The following is a 22,115-nucleotide window of genomic DNA, read 5'->3' as shown; positions in this document are numbered from 1 at the left end:
AGTTTAAACAAACATTTGAAGACAACTGCAGGAAAGCCTCCCTGGGAGATTATGCATGTCGTTTTGAATACTGTTGCACTACATAAGCGTTACAATTGGCTGAGCTTATTGACGATTCTGTCAGTCTGCGAGATCTAACAGCCGTGTGCGTGGAATAACACATTAGACGACAAAAGGTGTACTTGATAACACTTTCCATTCATTCTGGGACAAGATTACCACAGTAAAAAGTCTCAGTAAGACCGAAAATTCAAAAGTACCAATAAATGTAGTCATCTTATGTTTCATTAACACAAACAGATAATAAAGCCTTCCTCCTGAACCCGGGCATAGAGCTCTTATATTACTCCCTTCTCTCTTACATGATTAAATAAACCACTTTCTGTACACTCTGCAGCCACAGCCATTTTTTGTAAATATTAATAAAGGTCAAAGCAACTTCAGGTTGATGGCTTCTAATTAGCACATCCTGCACATATAACCTTGGAATATTGATTTGCATAATACATTATTGCTAAAGTATCATGGCTTTTATGAAACTACTGACAAACCTAAGCTGCAGGAGGGTCAAAAGCTAAATGACTCGTCTCCACACAGGCTGTTTATTCAGAGTTGTCACAACGCATGTGTATTAAGGTGTTTGTTAAGTCCCTTTCATACAGTACATGCACTGCAACGCTGATCTCAAATGTCCGAATCAGTCGAACCGGACATTAAAGGGACTTTACCCTGCCAGCTTCCTCGTACAAAGTCTGCCTAATATCCGATTAAGCCTATGTGTGGATAGAGCAGCTCATCGTTGGCGTGTAATCCACGTTGTGTCCTGCCTCATGCCCGCTCTCCCCAGGCGCCACCCCTCAAAACACAATGCAAGGTACTTTCTGTGCACCAAGCTGAGATGTGGCAGTGTGCTGAAACCGCCCGGTCTTATTGAGTAGCACAAGATTCGATAATACATTGTGGATAAACATTCTGAAAATATAGACAATTTCCCAAGCCTATACTTCTCAAATGGGCTGCTCAAATTGCTCTGTCTGCTGGGCGTGTAAGTATAAGGAAGTAGTCATCTCTGACTCTGAATGTGAAAAATAGCAAGTAGTGCAAGCATTAAATCTGGTTCATCAGTTCTTGTGAAATGAAAGGAAAGGCCATAGTTGTTTAAAATATAATTTAAGACTTTGCCCCACAGCTCTCTCTCTCTCACTCTGATTACAGAGTATCAGACACTAGCCCTGTCTGTCTCTTCTTTTTCTTCTAGCAAGTCAGTCACACACTCTTATCTTTTCCTTTTGAAATCTGTGTTATACAGGTGAAACAACGGCTTCTGTCCACACAGGGTTTTTCAAGAATGAAGAAAAAGAAAGCTACCATGTCTGAACGCACAACATACAATGAGGTGTCACAGACTCATGGATCACAATCTCCCACTCAAACATAAACAGCCGCGAAAACACTCAACTGAAGTGTGAAAAAAAGACACCAACTCGACAGCCCCATGTCTCACTTGTTTAAACTGGCTTTTGTCTCGTGTTTGAAATTATGTGTTTTTAAATCTTTTTTATCCATTTATATTTATTTTTTTGAATTTTGTTTGCTGTTGTACTTATTTTACTGTTTGGGATTTATTTTAACAATTTTATCATGTGAAGCACTTTGTTACTTTGTCTGTAAAAGGTGCTATATCAAATAAACGTATTGTTATTATTTTAGATTAGAAGTAGAAAATGTACTGTAGGTCACACTGACTGTAGCCTAATAATCAAATGTAATATTCATGTTATAATGTTTTCTCGGCCCGCCTCAGCTCCATTCACACTCCACCTCTTTGCCCATTTTTGGATTAGCGACACTTTTAGGCACATTTTATTCAGTCCATGGTGAGTTTGTATGATTCATACAGATCTGGTATTGCCCATTCACAGCCCAAAAGTCTGGGGTGGTTTCACCGACAGGCAAGACAAATGAGGGATTACAATGCAATTTAACCCAATTTGATTTATCTACTAAAATCAGCATACATGTAGCCACAGGATGAAATCAGAGTGAACAAAATAAGGCCCATTTAAGATGATGACCCCTTTCTAGCTGACCCCGTAAAGCTACATGCCGTGTAATCAAGACTTATTGCTCATACCTCTGCGCTTCAAAGGGAGTAAAAGCAAGAAAATCAAAGAGACTAATATGGTACTGAAGTGAAAGAAACAGAGGATAATCTCCTGACCTCAGAAGCCCTTTATCCAGAAAAGGAGAAAATAAAATGTGACAGTGTGTCCTGGGGCCAAACTGTGAGCTTTCACATAAGTGTTGCATGTCCACCCTCGGCCTGTGTGGAGCGGCCAGATGGCAGAAAAGTCAACTGATAAAGTCGAACATGTTTACAGAAGGTGAGAATGTGTGGATGGAGGCTGGTGTTGAGATGACAGCACCCTGCTGGGAGACGATGAATGTCACAGTGTTTGGGGTGAACAGGAGACATGCTGCTTCATTTTGCTCTCAAAATGTCTGATGGGTTTTTAAATGAGAATAAATTAAATTATGAATGAGTCCTACTGAGCACACAGGAGGCTGGGCTAGGATGGATTAGGATTAGAAACACATTATTAGAGAAAGCCTACATTTTGATGGGTTTCTTAGTTACTTAGTTATAATATGACATAACATAATAAAATAAGTATATGATAATAAGTCTATCCTGACTGAGGATTGAATACCAGCTGTACAGCAACACTGGTATTGTTTTCACGTTGTACGTCTGTGTGTGTGTGTGTGTGTGTGTGTGTGTGTGTGTGTGTGTGTGTGTGTGTGTGTGTGTGTGTGTGTGTGTGTGTGTGTGTGTGTGTGTGTGTGTGTGTGTGTGTGTGTGTGTGTGTGTGTGTGTGTGTGTGTGTGTGTGCGTGTGTGTGTGTATGGGTGTGTGTCATGGCATAATGTGGTCCTGGAGGACCAGAACTGTAGCAGGAACTACCACAGAGGCAGTTTTGTGTTTTTTGCCAGGTGTTTATATATTTATATGTTTGTCTCTCTGTCTGTGAACAGATTTTGTCACCACAATCGCGTTGCAACCATAAAATATACAGTCAAAAAAACGTTTACAAACAGGTTTGTAGTTGTGATCAAAATGAAGGCCTAGTTCAAAGATCGGTTAGGTCCGAGCAAGGGAGTGGAAGTAGGAAGCAGGTACCATTTTACGCCCCAGCACGATTTGGTGTCACAGCTGGTGTAATCCCATCGCAAGACGGTGAACAGCGGACTAAGTCTTCGTACATCATCCATATTTTATGTACACTTATTTAGCATATAAGCAGTATGTTAACAATTAATAAATGCTGTATCTTCATTCATTCATTCATCTTCCACCGCTTATCCCGGGGTTGGGGTCGCGGGGGGGCTGGAGCCGATCCCAGCTGACATCGGGCGTGAGGCGGGGTACACCCTGGACAGGACGCCAGTCTATCGCAGGGCACATAGAGACGAACAGAGACAGACAACCGTTCACACCTAAGGGCAATTTGCTGTATCTTGAGGTTGTCAAAAGTATTGATATTTTTTGCTTTTTGCTACTTTCTTTCTTTTTGTCGTGGTATCAAAGGAGATAGAGTATGTTTTTTTTATAGTATTGTGTTAGTTTACCACACACTATAATGTAGTTTTAAACAGATCAGTAGAACATGTTTAAGTGTTAATGTAAAGTATTTGTTAACAATTATAACTTCTTCTATGAAGACGGATTTTAAATAATTACACCTTTTATCATTTATTATCTGACAGGTAAGCTTACATGTTTATATAATGCTTATGAAAGGTGGACTGAAAGTTATGTGTTGCCCAACATTACCAACTAACTGGACTCATAAATAACATTGTTCTCCCTTCCAACCATACTGTATTTTACTAAATATGTTCATGCTCGTGGATCAGCCACAGATTAATTGACAAAATTAGAAATATGTCTTCACAACAGCATGGAGAAATAAGCACAGAAAACCTTTTATTTAGTTTCAGGCTGGTTTTAGACAACTACATAGATATCCTCACAGCATTCAGCACAACAAAAGCTCCATGGAAATGAGCATGAGACAAGGCTGCAACGCCCCTCCTCCTTTTGAGTGTGATTTATTTTCCTGAGGAGTTCATATAATCACACTCGTTCACATGATTAGAGCCGGTGAATATTTCACAGCAGTTGAGGTTTTATCCCTTCATCACAGGGTCTGATTTTAGACCACCAACAGACAGTTGGAAAGACACAAACCACTGTACATAAAAGAACAACACACAACATCCCCTCAACTCACTCACTCATGCTCATCTGCATTAATCACATGTCAAAAGCAAATATATATATATACACTATATATATATAGGTGTATATTGATATATATTGATATATATATATATCAATATACTGCGTATCATAGAATCATAATGGATAACAGGCAAATGAATGGGCTTGGCTGCCGCCTGGTGTTATCAGGTTGTATTACAACACGCTGAGCAAGTGCAAGATAGATGAGTTAACTAATAGAAGAAAGTGGACGAGCCAGAGGGGCAGAGCCTTAAAGAGAGGAATGGGAGAGACAGCAGAGGGAAAGTGGAAGAAGTTAAACAGATGGATAAAACATTTAATAGGACATTAGTATATCACAGAACACGCCAGGGTAAAGTCGAGTTTGCCGCTGGGAAATAAAACCGAGGAAGGCAGCCGCAGAGAAGAGAAAAAATAAGGGCAGAGGAGGTGAAGGAGAGCAAATGAGGATGTATGAGAGGCTGAAGTGGAGAGAAAAATACAAAGAGGGAACAAGGGAACCGGAGAGGATCAAAGCAAGCATTCATCTTTCCCTCTCTCCTCTTCTTCCACCTCTTTTGTTTGTCTGGTTGCATTTTCTCAGCATGCCTAGTTAATGTTGAGCTCGTCATCTTTTCCCCCCTTTCGTTATCTGCCAGAAACATCTTTACCTCAATCATTTTCAAACCCACGCTCTCCATGTCTGCCCCCTTTCTTGCTGCATTGCCCTCCATGTCTCTCAATCACCCCCAGCTTCAAAACTCTCTCTCTATCCGCTCTCTCACACACTAACACTTTGTCTGTCTGGATCTGCCTCTTTTTCTTGTCCTATTCTTCCTCCCTTTTCTATTTTCCCTCTCTTTCTTGCAGCAACAATCACGTGATTCTACAAAATCCCCAGTCCTCAAGCAAACATGCCCCCGCATCTTGCAAACAGAAGAATAAAAGTAGGCTCACACACAAACATGTTGCCTGAGTAGAACACTACAGTGCAAATAAACATTTAACTCCTGCGCTCTTTCCTTACATACCGTATATAAACAAGTATTAACATGTATTAATTCTTAAAATAAACTATTGTCTTATTTGCATTTCGGTTTTTTTTTTAGCAGAAATTAAGAGGATCGATGTCATTTTAATGTGTTTTTCTTGCAGGACAGGCAATAAAACCATATCACTGTCAAGTTCATCCAATAATCCAAAATGCTGAATATCTTGAAACTTATTTAGCTGACAAAATTCAGAGCAACATGGGCAGCAGCAAGAACTTCTGAATCCTACATGCAGCTCAAAAGGAAGAAAGAACAGCAAGATTATATCTTACATAAGTAATTTTATTATGGAGACTTACTCCAGCAAAGATCTTATATTTCTATTTCTGATAAGATAATTTGGCAACAGCGCTGCAACCTAGATAGGCGGCTACTCTGGGCCTATATTGTGCTATACGGGGTGTTTCATCCCTCCATTCCTCTCCGAACAGGTGGGAAGCAGCCAGCTAACAAGTGTTTCAAACATCCACCCAGAGTGCAAAGAAATCCCAGCACAGCAGACAGGCAGGCAGGTGCTATTCCTGGAGTCTGAGAGATAATGAGGGGGAAACTAGGGAGAAAATAATGTGAAAAGGAACTGTTACTGTGTCTTTGTGGCGGTGTTCAGGGACGTGATGAATTATTTTCTTTTTGCTCTGTAGTTGAGAGATGCTGATAGTTTATAAATTGTCCATAAAGAGGTTAAAGATAGTCATAAATTGTATAATAAAGGTCTCACATTATGCTCATTTTCAGGTTCATACTTGTTTTTTTGGTTCCTACTAGAACATGTTTACATGCTGTAATGTTCAAAAAATACATTTTTTTTCTACATACTGTCTCGCCGAATAAACCAGTATTCACCTCCTGTCTGAAACGCTCCATTTATGCGCCTGTTTCTTTAAGCCCCCCTCCCGAAAAAGCCAAGTCTGCTCTGATTGGTCAGTCAACAGTACAGAAGTCCTGATGGCTCGTTTAAAGGAAGAGTTTCTGTATACGGGCAATACGAGTGCATTTCTCTGTCGGTTGAGCGTTTTGATACTTTCACAATATTTATATTGCACCTCAACCTGCTTTAAAAATGTCTTCAAAAAAGACATGGGTCAAAAACAATCTGACATTTTATCTGTCTTTAAGTCTGACGGAACACCTTTTCAAAATACTATTTCCGGGTCCAAGCGCTTCGTCAAACAAAACAAACAACAATTGCCAAACCTGTGAACCTTTTCTGATTACTTCTTTCTTCAGAGAGACTCTTTTTATCATTAGGAAAGCTGTAAAATGTAAATTACATCATTTTTTCCCCCTTTTTTCAGATAATGGAGAACACAGCAGTGCGACATTGTTGAAATACAAGGCTTGGACCTGCTTGGACCTGGAAATAGTCATTTGAAAGGGTGTCACGTCTTAAAGAAAGAATAATATGGGATGAATTGGCTAAAGAGGCTGCTGTATGAGACGTTGAGCTGCTTCTACAACTATATTTAGTCCAAAAAAATAAGAAAAAATATGTAAGGTAAATCTAGGGTTGGTATGGAAATAAGCACTATTTGAGTACAAACTGTACTCAAATAGTGCTTGTGCTTGTGCTAGTTTGTATTAGGGAGGGGGGTTATCTTGGTCCTGGCACCAGTGAAACTGTTTAGAACAAAACATCTTTAGAAAAGAGTAAACACATGCAACAAATGCATTGCTCAGGGGAGGAAAATATACTGAGGCAGTCAGTATCAAACCCAGCATGGAATATGGATGAAGTTAGCAGATGTAGAGAGATACAAGGCTTTGTTGAAGGGAAATGTAGGCCTGATGCATTGAGGGCGATGTTCATTACTTGAGCAACTGATTCTGTGCTGCGTTCAACCAAAAAATGGTGAAAAATGCAAGAGGCAGGCCGTGCTCATGCAAGTAAGCCATAAGAAGAAGTTCACTTCATTGGTCTTTATACTACTACCCAGCTGCTAGATTTTGATAGCTGGTGTGCAGAGTGAGTAGGGTTTTGAATGAAAAGGCTTTCTCTACATACACAGCAACACGTAGGCTGTCAATAAAAGGTAAGGTGTTTTCTGAAGTCGATGCACTTGGCAGCAAAATCCTGCACTAAAAAGCCTATGATCAGCAACAAGACAGGCAGGTGAAAGACAACAGAAGTTTGGTCCGTAATACTTTACAGCAACCCTGTCTCCTAGAAATGATATTTCTTATCTTGCCAAATTCATCATGTCGGAAATATCCTCATTGGATTTTGCTCAGTGGCAAAACTTTATCAAAAAGCCGTATCTGTGTACCACACACAAGTTATGGAGTTAGTCAATGTCACACATTGGGGAGTTCTCCTTGTGTCTGCGTGGGTTTTCCGACTCCCCCCACAGTTCAAAGGCATGAAAGTAATAGGTTAATTGATTACACTGAGTGGTTGTCTGTCTCTATGTGCCCTGCGATAGACTGGCGTCCTGTCCAAGGTGTACCCCGCCTTAATATCAGCTGGGATCGGCTCCAGCCCCCCGCGGCCCAGTTAGGGACAAGCGGTTGAAGATGGATGGACATTCTTTTTTCTTGTCCAGACCTGGTGCCTACTTTACCCACAATGCAACTACAGGCCAACAGTTTGGTCACATAATTACGTGTGTTACGCTAGTAGTAGCTCATGTAGCCTCAAGGTCTGGTCATTTTCTAACTTGCTGTCTTCAAACCTAACCGATGCTGATTCAAGTGACATCACTTTGACATCACTCAAGCAATGTGTGATACTTCACGCATCTCCCTGTGGTGGCTCTCGCAGCCACAATTCAATTCAATTCAATTCAAAAAACTTTATTTGTCCCCGGGGGGAAATTCAGGGCACACAGAGCAAGAAATAACGACAGCGGCGTTTACACAAGAGGCGTAACACAACCTTTTTCACATATGCAGCAGTACTTTCCGAGACCTGTAAACAGACTTTGATTCCCCTTTAACCAAGTGCCTTTACAAGACCATAAAAAAGCTCAATCTTGCTTCAGTTGCTACAAGCAGATATATTGCAAAGATGGATATTCTAGAGAAAATAAATGAATATTTTGCAGATTTACATATCCACATTTTGGAAAATGTTTAACAATGTGTCCTCAGTATTTTGATAGAAAAATGTAGTTGGGACACAATTACTTTTCCTTCAAAGCTTATTTGCTGTTGCAAATTAGTCGTATGTAACTGAGAGGGACACCTATGCAGCAATTTTTGCGTGAAGCAAAAAAAAAAGTCAAGGGAGAAATATTACTGACAAAGCAGAAATGACTGGGCAGGCACAAATATGAATCTACAGGGAACCTAGGCATTGAGAGAAGCAAGCAGACATGGACCGAAACCTTCAGAGCATCATCAAAAACAGCATGGGCCGTAGACCTGAAACATTATGTGGTCCGATGCTCAGCAGTCTGTTTACTTTACAGGAGTCACTGAGCCACAGGAGGAAGTAGCCAACGAGGCATGAGAAGGATTGGAGAGGAGGAGGAGGCTTAGCTACTCTGCGCTGGCAGGATGCACACAGCAAAGGCTGGGTGCCATGCAAAAGCAACAACAGCTATCCACTGTAATGATTATCACATCGTGCTATTGTTACAGCTGATACCACACATCTACCACTCACAGGCTGCAAGTTTTCAGCTCAGTGATATCCACTTGTTGTCTCTCTGAGTACTTTGTAACTCAGTACAGACTTTCACAGTCTGGCCTAGATCACACAAACTCACTACACTCCTTCCACCCCCCAAGTGTCTTAAGCAAGTCAGGAATCTGTAGTATCAAAATTACTTTTTAAAGAGTCCTTTGAAGCAGTGCCTCAGTAGGCTGCAGACCCGTCTCTTGTGTGGCTTTGCAGCGTGACGGCGGCGACAGCATCAGCATGGAGTGAAAACAAGCGAAAAGAGGACGACTTATCTGCTTTCCATTATGTTGTTTGTATCCTATGCAGCTAAGTGAAATTGTGTGAAATCTCCATGATTTGTATGTGAAACTGTTATGGCCAGTTCTCACATTTCAATCTAGTCGAAGAAGAAAAATACGACAAGACAGAGAAAATACAGTAGAAGGAAGCAACATGAAAAGTGGGAACTGACGGAGAGAGAGGGACACAGTAATGAAAGTTAGTAACGGTAGACAAGCCTTTAGATTAAGGGAGAGATGAACTGACAGCGGGACGAGATTGAGAAAGAGGAAAAAGGCCATCGTCAGAGATAAAATGATAGAGGAAGAGAGAGGGAGACAGAGTGTTAGATTGTGAGGGAAAAAATGGAAAGATAAAGGGAAGCAGCAACAAGATCACAGGCGAGGCAGAGGATTAAGACTGGGCGTTAGGATTGAAAAGAAATGGGTAATGAGATGCTAATGTAACAACAAAGGAGTGAGTGCCCTCCGGGGGGAGCTATGCTACAGCAAGCTGCTTCAGTACGAACACATTAGAGGGAGGAATTTAATTTAAAATGCCCTTTATTACACTACTGCAAGGTACACAGATTCATTCAGGTGCATATATAGTGATTCAAGTCAAATTAGATTTACATCACCCCATCTCTGGCCCTGTTTGAATAAAGCAATAGATGCACCCCTGGAGAGAGGGGCAATTAAAGTGACAAAATGGGACAGAAACTTCACCAAAAAAAGTGGAGACGTTATCAGTTTTACAAAACACCTCCTCCACACAAGTGTAGATGTTCATGTCACCTTCCGGTGTGTGATTACGAGGTGAACGTGAGGACAAGGTCTATTTGCCCCGAGAGGAAGGGATGAACAAAAACAAGAGAAAAAAAATGAAAGCAGAAATGACAGAGTCCCATGAGGGAACATGAAACTGGAGAGGAGGAATGAAGAGTAAAGGGGGTCTTTGCGATGGCAGACAGGCTTTTGAGTGGGAGGAGATGAAGCAATGTAAAGGGGAATAATGGAGAGATCCATGGTGCAAAAGATGTAATTACTCATGGGAATAAGTGCAGGAGTGGAGTGAAGTGGAGGATCTGTATAAAAAGAGTGACTGGGCAGTACTCAAGAGACCGTCAAAGAGAATACTGGAGGAGAGGAGGAGTAACAATGACAGATATAAGCCTAGAGATTAACTATGGACTATGAAAAAATTAGAAAGCTTGAAAATCATTATAACAAGTCCTCAAGAGGATGCTGAGAATGAGCCAATACTAAAGCACAATGAAAGAAAAATAAAAGCAAGCTTAAAAGCTGCAGGGATTGTGGGATATGTGTGCTATAAAGAGATGCAGCGGTCACAGAGGTGTGTGAGTTGAGTGTGAGAGTATTGGCTTCATGTTTTGGGTGAGGCACAAAGAGCAGATGATAAAAGCTGTACTGTGATCTCAAGAGGATGTTGTGAATGAGTGAATGAGTACAAAGAAAAGAGAGGAAGAACAATGTTGAAGAAAATCCTTTCCAGTTGAGGTGCTACTGCAGGTGCAAAAAAAGACAGTTTCCTAAACACACTAGAAACTTAAAAAAAAAAAGTACAAACAAAGTTTACTTAAAGCCATTCTTACCTTTCTGACATTTTTACACTTTTCTTTTGTAATCTTAAAATGCTCCTAATAAGCCCATGGCACACTAAAATGTAAAAGAAACTCATCAATATTTAATTCTCATATATTTCTGATAAGTCTGACCAATCATTTTATTTGGTCCAAATAAAATTATTTGCCAAGCTTCCTGCCTGTCATCCGTCACTCCGTTTCACTTGCGCTGCTAATGCTGCGTTCAAGTGCCATGGGACGTCTGAAGTTTCGGACCTCCAACTAGGCAAAGTGTATTGGAATGCCTGTCAAACCTCCTACTAGCAAATTCAGAGTAGGTCAATCCCCCCTGAATTCAAGGGAAGCGCTGAGTGCTCTAACTGAAACATGCAAGATGGCTTTAAGTTTGTTTCAAAGAGTGGGACAGAAAAATATCCACTTCTATCCTCAGCTCTCTGGTTTGCCTGTAGGCTATATCTTCTATTGCAAAACCTGTCTACGTAGTGAACCTTCTATGGCACCGTTTGTTGTTTCACCAACTTCAAACTTTAATTTTAACCCATATACGAATGCCACATCAAATGTTTAGTGTGAATTCAAAAGCAAAGACTATTAAATACTATTGAAAAAAACAGCTAATTCAGCTATTGCTGCCATACCTCAGGGGACCTGCAGGCCTGGAGTATGTAAGCGATGGCATGAGCTAATTGGGTCTCCGTTCTTAATTAGGCCAATTAATTAGGAAATGCAGTTGAGGCCATGAGCACTCCATCAGGTCATTTAGGGATTACAGGGAGAGAAGAAGAGTGGTGGGAAGAACAGAGAAGCGGAGGAAAGGAATGAAGCCACTCGAGAGGGCCTTTGTTGCAAGGAGGGTGATAGACCCCTTCACCCTCCTGCTGAATGTTATCTTTAAATGATTCATGGACTGAGGGTAATTACCCATTTCTGACAATTCAGTCAAATCAATTACTGCTTTTGGGAGTCAGAGAATTGAAAACAGAGTCTGCTAATTCATGCAATTTCCCAAGTGACGCTCATTGTTGTTAATCTGTAATGAGATACATTTGAAATGACGAATGATGAAAAAGAAAGAGATGTAGGAAAAATGGAAGGAACATTCACAGGCAGAAGACAGTAAAATGTGCTTTCATGTGTCCATCATTTTTACTCTGTGCTACTCCAAGTTCCCAGAGGTTTCTCATCCTCCAACACCTGCAGAGTACACAGCTGTCTATTCGTTTCTGCCCACTTTCACATACAACCAGCAGCTGCACAGCATATTGCACATTACTTTGCCCACCGTAGTATATCAGCACATGAAAGCCTGATATTTAGGTTAAAGGGGTATTTTGGATTTTCTGAAGTGAGGTTGTATGAGCTACTTATCCATAGTCAGTGTATTATCTACAGTAGATGAAGGTCAGGAGTACCAACATAAAGGCTAAGCAATGTACTGCTGTGGATGGGGGTAGCAGCTACATTTATTTTAGCCACCTACAAAAAAAGGCCTGTCTTGTGGAGAGAAGGCCGATAAAAAAACTCCAAACTGAGGATGTGCCGACCGCCATCTGCTGTAAGTAATACACCGACTCAGATACGAACCTCATATGACCACACTTCAAAAAAATCCCAAAGATCAGGTCAAATATGACAAATATTGCCTTGACTTGAAGTTTCCTTAGTATAAGCAAGGAACAAACTTCTTTTAATATGACTTTCAATGTTCAGGTCAGGCTCAAATGTTCTGGTCTCTTTTTGAACAAAATGCGTCCAAAAACTCACCTCCACAAAGAGGAAGCAGGGCACGATGTAGGTGCTGGTCTTCTGCAGGCCGCAGTCTTCGGGAAGGCTCCTCATTGTCCTCCTCTGTGCTGACAGCTGACTGTCCATCATCTGCGGAATCAAAGATCATTGCAAAGGTTATTAGTTAACTTTGTTCCGTTTGAATCAAAAGGATATGCTGGCTGCAGAGCTACTGCAAAGTGAGAGCACAAACTACTTCATGTTTGGCAAATCATAAACTTAACTTCATAAAAAATAGGCCCAGACAAACATAAAGATCATTCATAAATACGTGGATCAAAGTTTATGAAGTTGTGGACCATTTTGAATGTATTGTTCATAACGCTGCACTATAAATTAAGCTCAGCAACTCTTTTTATGTCCTCATCTATTCACAATCTTTTCAATTCACAGCCTTTTAGACTCTGGCTCCTACTCAATCAGCTGATTATGGGTGTTCACTCATGTTAAAGCAATCTGCCATGGTTTCCCTAAGCCTATCAAATAGTTGCTGCCTAACTTGAACTCTGCTCTCCTCTCTGCCGCTGTATGACGCCACTATCCTGCATCCCATTCACCTCCAGTCTCCATCACATTCAGAACCCAATTTGGCTCCATCCAGATCTTCGGCCAACTCTCTTCTCCACCACCACCACCACCACCACCGTCTAGACCCCAGGGGGAAATATTCTTAAACTAACCATATCATCACTTACCTCCTTATATATTACATCACAATGGGCTCTAATCGCCAAAGACGCTTTACAATTAACTTATTGTGCACCATATAATACATTTATTCTTCACTTTAAGTAAGTCTCTCCTGATTGAAAGGCAGTGTGTGCTGACACTGTAACAGCAGTGTGATTGACTTTTAGGCGTAATAATAAGTAAAAGATAGAGGGGAGGCTATGTGGATAACACAGTACACTACTTGTATTGAGACAACTTATTCCTGTACTGTAAGTGTGGCTCTGGATATTAATTGGCTTGCCTTCCTGGTAAGGAGAGAGACCTGACTGGCACCTTGATTCGGTCACAACTTTGTGACAACAACGAGTCACTAAACAGTCGTCTGAGTTCCAACTGATACAAGAATAAATAGTCTGTTTATATTCCATTTTAGGTTGAGGGTTTCATAATCTGTTGAGTCGCAAGAGGAAAATAACAATTTGTTGAGCAATTTCTTTGTCAACTGAAAGTATTTTTTGAGCCAATTGAATGCTTGCAATATTGTCCAATGCCATTTGAGGCCCATCTCAGACCTATAATTAACCTTACAGTACAGCTAATCAGTGATGAAATGTAACTAAATTACATAATGAATTAACTAAACATTTATTCAAGTACTGTACTTGCAATTAATGCAGAATGAGAAGGATTTTTAGGCTGTTGTTTGTAAACACAACATTCAAAGCTAAATGGTGCCACGGTTACAGTGCTCGCCAGTGGGTGAAAGCCAACCCGTCTTGTTTTGGAACGAGCTTTGCCCACTTGGCGTTTCGCGTTACTATAATTTAGTTTTTTTTGCGCTGTGTCTGCCATTTGCGTAGCTTCTTCTTGGATGTGTGCTTATGATCTGACACCTGGTCACTACGTTTTTATAGAGGCTGAGGCTCAGAAACATCTCAAACACTGCAAAATAAGAAAATGCAAGCAGAGGGCAGGGTCTCTGTGTAGAAAGACACCAACACACACTTCTGGTGGGTCATAAATGATGACTGAGAAGGATTCTTTTTGTTGAACCATTGTTGTTGTTTTTAGAAAAATCCTCCTCATTGAGTGTTTAAGTACAGTTTATAGGTACTATCAACTAATCAATTAGTTATCAAACACTGAAGAAATCTCCAACTATTTTAATAATCGATTAATCAGTCTGAGTCATTTTTAAAGAAAAACATGTCCAAATTATCTGAATCCAGCTTCTTAAATGTGAATGTTGTCTAATTTGTTTATTTTATGACAGTAAAATGAATATCTTTGAGTTGTTGGCATCAGTTTGGGCTTTGGGAAACATTCACCTCATTTCACCATTTTCAGACATATAGACCAAACACCTAAGTGATTAATCCATGAAAGTAAACATTAGTTGAAGCCCTAGCTACTTTTCGCTTTTGCTTCTTTGCATTTCACAGGGACTTATTGAAGTTTTTACTCTCTAACAAGTTGTCACTTTGCAGATTCAGATTAAAGTGTAGATTAGACACAGTGTGTTTTAGCATCCTGGCTTATTGTTATTGTTTTCAATGATAATAATAAAAATAATAATAATAATAATAAAGTGGTTACTTTGCATTGCCAAGCTCCTCGCTGTTTTCTGCTCTTTGCTCCTCGAATTTTGCACGAGGAATGCTGAAAAAAACGTAAAATTTGAGCTGAAAAGAGCCTGGCGCCATAAAACTTTACAGCAAGACAATGGTAAGCTGAGGATGGGTGATTCAGTGGTTGCCTAGCAAGAAAGAAAAAAAGACAACTGACAATGCCTATATGAGTCCCAGTATATTTTCTGTTGCAGTGTATGTGAATTACATGGGCTGACAGGAAGTAACGTGGACCCAAGCTGTTGCCTAGCAATGCAAATATAGTGAAACGATACCAAATCAACTAGTCAATTTCAATGTACGTGGCATATCATGTGTTTCAATCCTTCACAGTAAACAAGAGAAGCACCATGTGTCCAACTACTTAAGATCTTCAAACATGATGAGAACTCTTTACACCTGGAGGACATAATGTGTCATTCATCCATTAGTAAACCAGGGACTTTCAACACCGCTGAATGAATGCGTACGCCATGTTGTCAATTTTACTGAAAATCATGCCTGACCACAAAAATAGAATCCTTTTATCATCTCTCACCAGGGTAAAACACATTTTTATGTACACACATCTACTGACAAACATGTACGACAAACACAAACTCCCCTACCCATATGCAGAGATGCCCGCAAAGATACATTCTGTATCAAAAATGCACACGTACAGGTGCACGCACGCGCACACACACACACAAACACACACACTCGCACCAGTGTGTGTGTGGGCAGGCAATCAAAAGAAAGGAAGTTGGGGGGAGGGGGTGAGAAAGGAGGTTGAAAGGAGGAGAAGTAGAGTGGAAACAGAGGAGCCATGATCAAAAATAAAAGCCTGACAGAAAGAGATAAGAGAGAGACAAAGTCATGATGCAGACGTTCGGAGACTCTTTAGAAGTAAAGAGGGTGGGGTAAAAACCAGCCTACTCAGCAATGGGAAATAACAGCAATCGGGGGATAACAGGTAGACGCTGAGGAGAAACAGCTTCAGTCCCCAAAGTGGAAAACAGAAAGAGGCAGGGGAAGAGATGGTGAGGGAAGTTAGTGCAGGAAGGCCAGCTTATGAGATGCTCAGGGGTTTCTCACATGCAAATGACTGTGATCATGCAGAAAATGTCAGCTTCTTTTTAAGTTTAGGGATGCCTCAAAAGCATTCAAGTGTATCGTCTTTGAATCAAACAAGTAGTGCAGTTTCTCTAAGAACTTTGAAATCATGATTTTATCCTTCATAAAGAAACTGCCCTCAGCAGTCTTCAATCTAATTTTATTCATTCAAGCACCAACTGGTTCTCCTCTGATATTGAGCCTATTCCCACATCTCCTTGACAACTATTATCTCGCTGACTTTATGGCTGAGGGGAAATCTCTGCCGTGTCAGCCCTTTCCACAATCATCTGTCGTTTTTGGTGTGACGGAGGGAAGTCACAAGGTTGGAATCATCAGTGATGTAAAATGTTATATTTGAAACAAGAAACAACGACCGGAAACACAATTTTAATCCTGAATTTAATCTACAAAATAAACCTTCACTGTCATTTGTGATGAAGACACAAGGTTTATATTTGCATGTCAGGAGAACAGGAAAAGGAACATTACAAAACTAAAGCATTAAAGATGTATTACTCCCAGTAACCTAAATTCGCTTGGATCTTCTCTCATGTGGAACAGTTTAATCTAACAGAGAAAATTAACATAATATCCAAGATTACTAGACTGATGAACCAGTGACAAGCTGAGATTTAAAAAATTATTATTTCAAAAAGTTTATCATACAGCTTTGTTGAATACTTGATTCTCAAACTACAGCATTCTACGGTCTGTTATCTCTGAATAGCAGACCATCGCTGTGGACGCAGTCAAGATTATAGACTCTGGAGGACCGTTTTTAAATAAATAAAATCATTCTTAAATCAATATTTTTGTCAAATTATTTAATTGCTTAAATAACCGTGTAATAGGCAAAATGACGTGGAGAGAGCTTGGGTCATTATCGCAAATGAAAGCCCTTCAATCTGGGTTTAATTTGCAATGATCTCGCTCACTCTACATTATCCCTTACTTATACAAATTATAAAGCAAGCTGCACGAGAGGAATGTACTGTAATACAGAGTTACTGACTAATGGTTCCTTTAATTTAAAAATGTAAGATGTTGGGGATTATCACATAATTTCTGCAAAATCACCTGAGGTGCTGTCTAAAAACTTGAACTTTAATTATCTGACAATGAAGACCCTCTTGGCAATTGGTGTTCCACATCATAGATTTGTCATCCTGTCATGGTCCTCTGTTTATAGCTTCACATGAGACATATTTATGGCACGAAGGGTTGAAACGTCTGAAAAATGTCCATCAAACATCTTGGTACAATGTGCATTTGCACAAGCCATACATGCAGCCTTTCTGTCTACAGATTGTACAATGTTTATCTGGCATGTACACAGACAGACAAAGAGAGAGAGAGAGAGAGAGAGAGAGAGAGAGAGAGAGAGAGAGAGGGGGGGGGGGATAAAGACTACACTCACTGTGTTTAAGTGTGTTAATTATTCATGCCGTGGTTCATATACTTGTTTTCTTCACTATCGCATGTCTGCCTCATGGGAAAAACTATCCCGCTATTATTCCACTATTCCAATATAAGTACAATCTTCTACTGTAGTCGAGCCTCAGCTCAGTAGCTTTGATAGAAGAAAGGACATTCATTGATACAAGGTAAAGAGAGAACAGGCTGTACAAGTTGTGTCGTAAGATAAAGGAATTGAAAATGCACACAAGCACACACACACAAACGCACACACACAAACACAACACACACACACACACACACACACACACACACACACACACACAGGAGCTTTATGTGCCTGTCTTCCAAAGCAGTGGAAAGCAATCAGGCATTAGGTTGTCATGACTAATTGTCTCTTGTGTTGCTGTCCATGTTGCTCACTATGATGTGCATCCTTAAGCCCCGCACTGGCACCACGGCCAGACCCACACTATCTCACTTGCATACAAGAGTGCACACACACATTTATAGAGATGAATATTCACACAACTGTATGCACAATATCATTCACACACACACACACACACACACGCGCGCACACACGCACACACGCACACACACACACACACACACACACAAAGTGTGACCATCATCACAGTATTCATTACATGTGAACTTGAATGTCAGTCCAACAAGTGGTACTGCACAGCTGATGCCTGTGTGTGTGTGTGTGTGTGTGTGTGTGTGTGTGTGTGTGTGTGTGTGTGTGTGTGTGTGTGTGTGTGTGTGTGTGTGTGTGTGTGTGTGTGTGTGTGTGTGTGTGTGTGTGAGACAGAGAGCGACAAAGGGAGCGGGAGAACATCCTGCACAGATACCCCGCCGTGCTGCACCTCAGGTTCAACAATGTGGGTCGCAGAGATGCACAATCACACTGACATGCCCACATAATCAGGAACAACTCGTTCCTTAAAAAAAGAAGAACTGGGGGAAACCAGGGCAGTAACTCTCACCTTAAATCTCTGTATGTTGGAAACAGTGCTGCTGCTGACTGATGCCACACAGTGACCGCTGCCTCCTCCGAGTCTCCGTCTCTAGGAGGACTTGCTCCTGCCGTGGACTCCCATTCTGCGGTTGCGTTGTGGTCTCTGCTCCGCTTCTTTCTCTTTTCCTCCTTTCGTCTCTTTCAAAGCAAAACCACCCCACAGTTCCGCCGCTCCGCCACTAAGGAGCCGTCGGCACTGAGTGAGAATATAGAGAGAGAGAGGGAGAGAGAGAGAGAGAGAGAGAGAGAGAGAGAGAGAGAGAGAGAGAGAGAGCAGAGAGCTTGCCCACTGCCAGGCACCCAGCCTCCAGCCAGCCTAGTCTATATCTGTCTGCACTCTGTCGCTAAGCTAAATATGACGGTCTTCAACAGCACTTCAAGCATAATTAGTCAAGTGAAGGGATCCCCAGGCTTAGGGGAAGGGAGGCTTCTCAGCGAGTTGCCGGTGGATACGAGAAGCGAGAGAGACAGTCAGAGAGAGAGAGAGACAGAGAGAGATGGAGGGACAGAGAGAGAGAGAGAATATGTGTGTGAATGTATGCTTGTGTGTGAGATAAAGAGGAAAAGGGAAAAGGAGGAGGAGAGGGAATAAAAGAATGAGACTGGAGGAGACAGAGAGCAAAAAAGTATCCTGAATGTGCATGAGGGAGAGTGACAGACAGACAAAGAGAGAGAGAGAGAGAGAGAGAGAGAGAGAGAGAGAGAGAGAGAGAGAGAGAGAGAGAGAGAGAGAGTAGTATATGTAACTATGTGTGTCAGATTCTGAGGTAACATAGTGGCTAAAATGGGAGACACTTTGGTACTGGCACTACATGCTCTATAAGAGAGAGTACACAGGTGTCTTTGTGTGTACACAATTAAGTCAAAGCAGGAGAGAAAATAATGAAAAATCTGTAGGTAAGGTGGCAGTGGTTTGTGTTTGTGTATTATTAGATAATAATAACAGCATGAGCTCAGGTGAGCTGGGACCGCAATCTGGGACCACAATCCAGCTCAGCCCTGTGGACAGTAGACAGTGGTTTAATGATGCATAATCAAGCGGAAAAGTGGGACTCATCCTGCACATGGCCCTATGTGGGTCAGAAGCTCTCAGTACAGGTGCAAGCTTGCTAACAGCTTTTGGCTGTTTGTGTGTGATTAATTTGGGGACATCTTGACAAAAGAGTCCCCAATTGGTAAAAAAAAAAAGCTGATTTTTGGGTCAGTGGTTAAAGTCGGTGTAGGTTAAAGTCAGGGTAAGGTAAGGGTTAGGCAAATAGTAGTTTTGGTTAGAGTTAGGGTACGTCTCCAGGAACTCCAAAAGTCACTCCAAAGGTGAACCTTGAAGCAACAAAACTAACAACTGTAGTTAGAAACGAAACGGAGGAAGCAGAACAAAAACATGAAGCATCCGAAAATAATCCTGTGAATGTTCTCATTTGTCCAGGTTATAGTTATCCCCAGAGAAATTTCAGTCAAAAGCAACTGGACTTGGTTATTTGTCTAGGAAGATGTTTTACCTCTCATCCAAGAGACTTCATCAGTTCATGTACACATCTGACCAGGCCTGGACTAGTCCAACCGACTTGTGTGGAGATCCGGGTATTTAACCTCTTACAAGGCCGATGATGTCACTGGAACCCTTTGTGCTCCAAGTGCCAACGACCGTCGTTAGAGTGACAGTCGTTGGTGGGAAGCAGGTTTCGACTTCGTTAGTACTCTATATGGTCTTCATGACAAGTTGTTGCAGTCACAGTCGTTGGTGGGAAGTTGGTTTCGACTTTGTTAGTACTCTACTGTCATAAAGACAAGTCAATGGAGTCACAGGAGGCCCTTTGTGAACAGTTGTTCTTTGAGGTTAGATTGTTTAATCTCCTGGGAAGGGATGAAAGGGCAACATTGTAAATTGGAGATAAGTGGTGTCTCAGACCTCCTCCTCTTCTGGCTTATTTTACTCCTCTTTCAAACCATCTGTCCTCTTTGTCCAGGATGTGGACATTGTCATCAAATGAGTGCTCTTTCTCCTTGAGATGTAAGTGGACAGTGGAGTCCAGGCCTGAGGAGTTAGCTCTCCTTCGTTGGGCCATGCGTTTATGCAGTGGTTGTTTTGTTTGTCCAATGTAATGGAGATGTGACTTCAGAAAATAATCAAAAATAAATATTGTGTAAGGGAGCAACATTTTAAAAGCAGCCCAGTGTCTTGCTGCACTCAAAACATTCACAGCTGGAAAGGGCACTCACAGTAAAATTGTCTTTTTTTCGGACTGAATGATGGATACAATCACGTGGTGTCATGGATGTCATAGTTCCCATGGCAACCCCCTGGATTCATAAGCTGAAATGACGAGCAAGGGAATGTGCATATGCAGCTTTACCCACACACTTACACATTTAAAAGTGCACATACAATGTAGAGGAAACAAGTGTCCCTTAAAAATGGCATTGCTCGCAAAATGTGCATTCCCACACAAATAAAAATCACCTAATGTAACTGGCGTGACTCAATGCTGTCTGAGGTGCGGAGAAGTTGAGGACAAAGAGGACTTAAAATAAGCTCAATCAGTGAAAAATGACATGTTTTTTTAATCACTGTCAATGTGATCAAAAGCTCAAAATTTAGATAATAAGCCAGTATCCTTTCAACCCAGTTAAAGCACTGTGATTTCCTCTTCTTCTTTAACTTCTTATTGCCATCATTACTGCCACTTAAATAAACCCTCAAAGTCCTATAAAGCCTTCCCCCATTGTACAGTTTCAATAATGTGAGGCCATAAGTGACAATCTCCCCAGATACAAGGTTTGTATTTAACAGCATCTGGTTGCTGCAGTGACACAGAAACAACTGCAGTGTATTTTTGTGACTATATTAAAATTTGTCTTTTACATCCTCCCAAAGGGCATCTATATTTTCCTCTCCATCACTCACACTCTGCAGGTGTGTTGTTTTCAGTAGAATCTCTTCCATGATGGTTGATTTAGATATGCCTTACTGGTCTTAAATATGTTGTATGTCTTATATATCGTCATACATTATAGGAACGTTAAGAGTGAGATGAGTTGTGAAAGTTAAGGATGAGACAGGGAAGGTGAGATACTGTAAGACTCTGTAAGTACACAGCAAGTACACAATAGTTTTACACACACAAGTGCAGCCATGCATATACTGTATGCACACACAGACTGACAAACATTACACATTTCCTCTCTTGACTTTCTTTTTCACACACTACTTTCAACTCAGTATCCAGGTCCTCCCTCACAAAATTACCCCATAGGTCGTTTGTAGAAGCCGTTTATTAAGACACATAAGTTTGTAGTGGTGGCAACCTCTGTCCGCCTTAATAATTATGACGGAAGCAAAGGAGGAAGTCAGTTGACAAAGTATAAAGAGCAACTTACTAACTACTAACGTAACAGTAGCACTGTTTGTGTGAGTGCCTGTTAAAGACAGAAATGGAAAATAAATTAATCTAATGGACATAAAAATGATATAGAATGTAGGATTAGGATATTGGTCTTTTTTCTAAATCTTGGGGGCAATCTTTGCCCCTTGATCATGTTTTTTAGGAGCACTCTCAGATTTCTTGGGGGCATTCATTTCTGACTTTCACATGACAGCTTGTACATGCAAGGGTGACGGACCGACAAAGAATTGTGACTATTGCAGAATTTTTTTTACTTTCCAACCTA

General features: G+C 41.0%; 1 protein-coding gene across 1 annotated transcript in view; it reads right to left on the bottom strand.

Annotated features, from left to right (window-relative positions):
• Nucleotides 1-12,698, bottom strand: part of plppr2b (phospholipid phosphatase related 2b) — a gene marked incomplete at both ends in the record, with an annotated part of 45,967 nt that extends 33,269 nt beyond the window's left edge. The window contains one exon of the mRNA XM_083935715.1: nt 12,588-12,698. Coding sequence (XP_083791841.1) covers nt 12,588-12,698 — 111 coding nt within the window. The remainder of the gene's footprint in view (nt 1-12,587) is intronic.
• Nucleotides 12,699-22,115: the final 9,417 nt, after the last annotated feature.

This window comes from Echiichthys vipera (assembly GCF_963691815.1).
Source record: "Echiichthys vipera genome assembly, chromosome: 2".
In the NCBI taxonomy this organism is placed as follows: domain Eukaryota; kingdom Metazoa; phylum Chordata; class Actinopteri; order Perciformes; family Trachinidae; genus Echiichthys; species Echiichthys vipera.
The sequence above is the reverse complement of the archived record's forward strand: the minus strand, read 5'-3'. Positions and strand labels throughout refer to the sequence as shown.